Source organism: Naumovozyma dairenensis, chromosome 2 (assembly GCF_000227115.2).
Source record: "Naumovozyma dairenensis CBS 421 chromosome 2, complete genome".
Classification (NCBI taxonomy): domain Eukaryota; kingdom Fungi; phylum Ascomycota; class Saccharomycetes; order Saccharomycetales; family Saccharomycetaceae; genus Naumovozyma; species Naumovozyma dairenensis.
Genome location: NC_016480.1, coordinates 395536 through 402410, shown reverse-complemented (window position 1 = coordinate 402410; position 6875 = coordinate 395536). Strand labels below are relative to the sequence as shown.

General features: G+C 33.5%; 2 protein-coding genes and 1 non-coding gene across 3 annotated transcripts; 2 read left to right on the top strand and 1 right to left on the bottom strand.

The window, feature by feature from the left end:
• Positions 1–1038: 1038 nt before the first annotated feature.
• On the bottom strand, positions 1039–3813 carry NDAI0B01680 (Zn(II)2Cys6 transcription factor domain-containing protein; the record flags this gene model as incomplete). The annotated part of the gene is made up of 1 exon (XM_003668397.1): positions 1039–3813. One exon carries the CDS (start codon positions 3811–3813, stop codon positions 1039–1041), a length of 2775 nt encoding a protein of 924 aa, XP_003668445.1.
• Positions 3814–5543: 1730 nt separating this feature from the next.
• Positions 5544–5599, top strand: NDAI0Btrna12P. The gene is given in 2 exon segments: positions 5544–5599; positions 5563–5599. It is a non-coding gene; the product is annotated as a tRNA-Pro (tRNA).
• Positions 5600–5857: 258 nt separating this feature from the next.
• Positions 5858–6781, top strand: OTU2 (deubiquitinase OTU2; the record flags this gene model as incomplete). Its single annotated transcript, XM_003668396.1, has 1 exon — positions 5858–6781. One exon carries the CDS (start codon positions 5858–5860, stop codon positions 6779–6781), a length of 924 nt encoding a protein of 307 aa, XP_003668444.1.
• Positions 6782–6875: the final 94 nt, after the last annotated feature.

The following is a 6875-nucleotide window of genomic DNA, read 5'->3' as shown; positions in this document are numbered from 1 at the left end:
GAGAGAGAGAGAGAGAGAGAGAGAGAAATAGCATGTAATCAAGAAAAGGGGAAGGAAATTGTAGTAAATCACAAGATTTCTACAAGTTAGTTGCTTATATAGTAAGTAAGTAAGCGTAACTTTGTTGTCAGTTCAGTTCAGTTCAGTTGAGTTCTGTCACTAACGTTAGCAGTCCCTCCCCTCCCTCCCCTCGCTTGGCCTGGTCTCGACAGCAAACAAACAAACAAACAAACAACAACAACAAACAACAAACAACAAACAGCTACAACGAAATTTACTTCATTTTATTTTGTGTAACGCGCTACGCGTACGTACGTACGTACATGCGTAGTTCTCAGTGTGGAATAGACCAGGGTCAAGAACAAGGGGGTTACCCTGATCAACACCATGTTATTTTTGGAATCTCATTCTTGATTGCCCCCCTCCCCATCCCGCTCCCCTTGGCCTCCCCCAATGTTTTTCCGAGGGGGGGGGGGGGCGAACAATAGCAGCAGCAAAGCTTGGGTTTGCAACAGCGGGCGGCAATCCTCAAAATTCCCAAATCCAGAAATACAGAAAACAAACAACCACATAAACAGAAAATAAGGGGGGGAAAGGAAACAAAGCAAAACGAAGCAAAACAAAACAAGTGGGGGCACGGAATCATGCATGCAGCTGCCTACCTACGTAAGTACCCCTTGTTGCTTTTAACACCAAATGTTCTCAGAACTGAAGGACAATTTCAATTACCCCTTCGGGAAAGACACTGTCTAGTCCAATGCAGGTGGTCTACCAACATCGGGTGATTACTTACTTACTTATTTGCTCATCCTGCCGGACCCCCCCCCCCCCTACCATCTATCATAGAGTCTCTGTTAAGGCCTACCGAACTTTCGGCTAAATAAGTAAATAATTATTCCTGCTCCCCCCTCCCTCTCGCATTCAAGAATTCTCAACTAACAAATACATGAATAACAATTATTCAATAGCAATGATCATGCAAATAAGGGCGTCGTTTAGTCTATAGTGTGCGTACGTAGAATCTATATATGTATCTTATTACCTTGATAATTCCATTCCAGTATTGATGAACCTACTTATATCATCAACAGCTTTTACAATATCATTATTCTCTTGTTTTTTCGTATCTTTCCCCCTTCCCTTTCCAATCCATTCGTCTTGATATATTTTGTCGCTTAAAAAAGCAGTGATTTGAACCATATCATTCATAGAGTTAGACAATTTCACAATTATAGAATTATGTTCTTCTTTTTCTTGATCAGCATCATCATCATCATCAATTCCTTGGCGGTTCCCATCTTTCATTAGTAATTTACTAATTAAAACTGATGGCATATATTTTATTGAATCAATCAATTTAATTATTTCTTGAATAATTAAATGACGGAAGAAAAAATATTTCCTAGTATTATCGTTTATTTTTCTCCCTTTGGCAATAATATCACCTTCATAAATTTGTAATATTTTAACAATTTGAGAAATTATTGAACATAACTTACTTGATATATCTTTAAATTTTTTATTATTTTGACCTCGGGAATCAAAACTATTTTCCTTTAATGATAGTAACGATTTCATTAAATATTGTTTAATAATAAGAACATTTTGGAAATATTCAATAACATTGTTCTTTCCCTTTTCTCCTTCTCTTTCTTCTTCTTTATTATTATCATCATCATTATTATGTTCGAAATCCGGTAACCAAATGCGATTCTCTTGATCATCCAATATGGATCCAAATAATAACATACTCTTGTTTCTTTCATTCGTTATATCATTAATTAAACAAAATAATCGTAATTTATCATTCAACAGAGACACCCCTTCAGTCAAATCATCATTATCATCATCAATGAATACATTCATAATGACATCTTTTGAAATTTTATGATTGGAAAATTTACATATATCAACATCATCAAAACATTGTAAACAATCGAAAAATATAATTAAAACATAACAACGTTTCATTATTTTATCATATTGTATTTTTTTCCCCATTCCGTCCTTGTCAACAACACCATGACCATGATGATGATGATGATGATGATGATGATTTAATTTCAACCCATTGAATAAACTTAAACTCATCCCTAATAATATCGTACTAATGAATCCTATCAACATATTCAAATAATTCAAAATGATTAAACTATTTACAAATAATAATTTATTAACCCACGACAATTCATCATCTTCATCATCACCACATAATGATGATGATGATGATGATGATGATGATGATGATGATGATGACGATGATGACGATGATGATGATGACGATGATACATTAGGGTAGATTTGTAATAATTTTTCAAATATATTCATCATGTATTTTATCATATCATCATGTTCCGTGTGAGATAATAATAATTCTAATGAACTTATAAAACATTCATTGATCGTCCTTGCAACATTCAATACAGAAGAGGATGAAGAGGACGCAGTTTTAAGAAGATGTGGTAATATCATGGATTTAAAAGTGGATTCGTTCATTGGTATGATTGGTAATTCAATATGAATTAATTTGTAATACTCATTAATCAAACGTTCTGGATTCGAGTTCGAGTTCGAATTGTTATTCATACTATCGTTACCGTTATGGCTCAATTCTTGCTGCCGTTGTGTGATTAATCTTTCCTTACTCAACGTTTTGGATATTTCTTCTTTTTCATTTGCTATCACTAATTTATTATTGCTTGTTGGTTCATATGACGTGGAGACAATCGCATTTGGTAATGAGGATCTAGTTACTCTAGTTGCTGCCTTTTTAGGTATATTATTATTTTCTTTCCTTTTATTAAATTGAGAATACGGATAAATAGTTGAAGATGGAGAAGAAGAAGATAATAATAATAATTGTTGATCTTTTCCAAAACATGGATATATTGTTGCAGAAGTTGGAGAATTTGATGAAGATGATGCAGAAGATGGAGATGACCCAGTTCTTGGTGATATATTAGAGGATAATTTTCTTGGGATTGCATTTTGGTAATGATCACTCTTAATTTGTTGTTGTTGTTGTTGTTGTTGTAAACTATTGCTATACGAATTGATATTAGTCCCTAAACTTTGTTGCCTCATAACATTATAATTAGTATTATAATTACCATTACTTATTGGATAATTTTGTTCCATTGGATAAAGTTGTTTTTCACTTGGTATAATAATCTTATTATTGTTATTATTCAAAGTCGAATCTCTATATTGGGAAGTAATATCACGATAAGGAACTTTCCAGAAAGGTTGTTGCTGTTGCTGTTGCTGTTGCTGTTGCTGTTGCTGTTGCTGTTGCTGTTGCTGTTGCTGTTGCTGTTGCTGTTGCTGAATAACACTTACCTGGGCAGTTGGCAGTTGTTGTATAACGGGATATGATAACGGTTGTTGTGTGGTCAGTTTATTGGTAACATTCAATGGTGGTAATTGAATTGAATCATTTAGAGATATGACTCTCGATAATTGGTTAATCGTGTTGAAAGCTGATGATGATCCATCACTACTTAAGCTACTATTTCTTCTTGATTTTGTATAACCTTTGACAGGACCTCTTTTCAATGGGATTCTTGTGAAAAGACAATGTTCTCCGATCCGCTTACAACCAGCACACATATTTGTCACTTTGTTATAATTACATCTTATCCTTCTCTTGTGACATTGATCACATGCTCTAGATACTTTACTTCTCTTCTTACTTGTCTCTGTTAATGATTTAGGAGAAGTTGGTTCATTATTTGAATTGCTCATATTCATCGTATCATTTAATTTAGCACGATGTGGAATTATTGGAGAAATGAATAACGAAGTTCGACTCATTTAGATGAATAGATGATCCTGGTTAAGTAGCAAAAAAAGCCTTTCTCACTGGAAACAAGTTAGATTTAGCCGATAGAATCGAAACTTCTTTACCATCAGCATTTGAAACATGACCCCATATATTTATATAGTCCTTAAAAAACTCATCCTTTTATCTTTTTGATGAATGATTATCCTAGTACGAATTCAGGAAGCTGTTTAGGTATCTTTGTACGTATTGAGGTAGCCACCATGGAGCCACGCACTTGTCTCAGTAAATCAGGTCATCGTAAATTAATGCAATCATACAAGGGTTCCTTGTTTGAAGAGTTGTTCCTTCTGGAGTTTCTACCTGAAATCGGTGTTCCTCGAAGAAATAACCCGAAACATTCGGTTCATTGTGTTCCGAGGCCCTTTTCCCCCACGGCGTGGTATTTCCCGAACGGTTGACAGATAATCTGTTCGCCCAAAAATAACATTAACTGGAGAACAATCAAAATTGTATTTCTCTCCGAATGTTCTTGTTTTAAAAGCATGTGACTAGGTATTTTGTTTACGGCTAACGAGATAAGAGGAAAGATAGAACGATTTGTAAGATATCCGATTAGGATTACGAACTGTTGGCGTCATGCCAAAGTTTCACAAAGAAGTATGTTTATTTATTATTATTTGAGTAATTACTGTCATGATGTTATGAGTCGTTTTAGAAAAGCAAGTCAAGAATTATTATTATGAAGTTCACCAGGTTCGAAGTAATGACCCGAACTATGTTATGCACCATACATGTTTGTAGCTGTATAACGTTTATTGAATTATAATTGAATATCGTTTGTTGAATTAAGTCGAATGCCATGCAAGTGTTATCTTATTATTATTAAGATTGTTTTTGATTGCAGCCACGTCTACGGTTTCGGCCGGCCATGCGTACAAAAGTTATGTATTGGGTCGGTTAAGTTGTATGGTTTTGCTGAGTGTTTACTCAGGTGTGCTGGATTAGTCTCTCCTAATCAAACCTACAAGTATTAGAGTGTCCTGCGGAGCACCTAGTCGAAAGGACTTTGAGAGCGGTGTTCATGATTACGAATTTTGTTTTATGCATGCATGACTTCAACGAGATATTATATGAACTTCTAGAATTTATTTGACTTACCAAGTTATTACTTTATCATCATTATCATAAGCCGTAATTATGTGGAGAAACTAATTAGGAGCTAATGTAAGTAAGATACTACTAACTTTACTTTATCTCCTGTATTTCTATCCTATCCCTATTCACATTCTATTACCATTCTATTATTGTCCTATCCAATCTTTATCCTACTCCTATTTTTAGTAACACAGTGCATTACAATGAAACAGGATAACATAAGGAGTAACACAAGATTAAGGAGTACGTCTATGATACAATATGATCCCCAAATTATCAAACGTTCCAGAACGAAATATGATTAAATAAGCTCGTTGATTATCTAAGCTAACTATGACGGGCAAGCGATTAGATAAAATAATTTTGAAAGATATAAAAGGACTAAGGGTCGAGCTGGAATTAGAAACATTTTAGTCGTTACTTTATATCTTTTATTAGTTATCATTTTATACTATATAAGAAGAGAGAAACAAAATCATACATTTCATAAGAGTCTTATAGTCTTCTCGTCAGAAAATCAAGATTCAAAACTATATCCAAATCATATTTTACAGATTTCATTAAATTAGGGCGTGTGGTCTAGTGGTATGATACCCGCTTTGGGATTTTCAAAATTCTAAAATATGCGGGTGGCCCGGGGTTCAATTCCCCGCTCGCCCCAAAACTATATTTTTCTATGGCACATTTATTTTCCTTTTTTCTCGGTTCTTGGCTTCCAATACTTCGAAGAAGTTTCAATATTAGCGGTAACTTTGTTATTCAATAAATCTATAGCTTACCTCTTATAATGAACTGAAGACGTCAACTTTTTGCTTATTTCTGTATATTACATGAACACCATTTTTTCACGTCATTACGGTTTATTCTCTTTAACAGACTGACAAACAAAGAAGCTAGTAATATTAGAAAAAAAAAAAAATGGAGGAACTTTTATCAAGACATCGTAAAGAAAAGAAAGATTTACAAAATCAAATCACAGGGATGAAGAAGCAAGCTACGAAATCTCAAAGAAAACAAGTTAATTCGAAATGTATTGAATTACAAGAGAGTTTAGAGTTGAAACATTCAAACGAAATTAAAGAATGGAAGTCACAAAATAATATGATTGATGAAATTGATAAGGTTGAATTCGAGGAAGATGAAATAACGCCTGAAAAATTGCTTGAACAGTTGAAATTATCAGCAGGAGAGGAAGAAAAAACTAAGAAAGATGATACGGCCACACCTGCACTAAATCAACAACCAAAGAAACGTCGTAATAGACAGAAGGAGAAATTAGCAAAAAGAGATGCAGAAATAGCGAGAATGAAAGAAGAAGCTAGATTAGAAGCATCAAAGCAACCTGATTTGAAAAAAATCGAACAAGATTCATTGAATCACTTATACCAACTAAATAAAGTTAAAGAGTTTGATATTCAACCTGATGGTCATTGTTTGTTTGCTTCTATTTTAGATCAATTACAAATACGTCATAAAAAAAACATAACGGAGAAAGATAATCCTAAATATAAAGATTTGGATGTTTATAAACTGAGAAAACTTGCTTGTGACTATATTCGTGAAAATAAAAATGATTTTATCCCATATTTATTCGATGAATCTACTATGAGTTTGAAAGATATCGACGAATATACCAAAGAAATGGAAACAACCGCTAAATGGGGTGGTGAAATTGAAATATTAGCTTTATCAAAAGTTTTCGATTGTCCTATTAGTATTCTAATGAGTGGTAGAGCTACTCATAAGGTGAATGAACAAGGTACTAATCCTGAATTGAAATTAGTTTATTATAAACATACATATGCATTGGGTGAGCACTATAATTCCTTGCATGATTTATAGACAATATATAAAATATAAAGCATAATCCAATTAATAGACAAATAGTAACTAAATGCCTTATGCATAAACACGGTCATACATTAGCTTTATATAC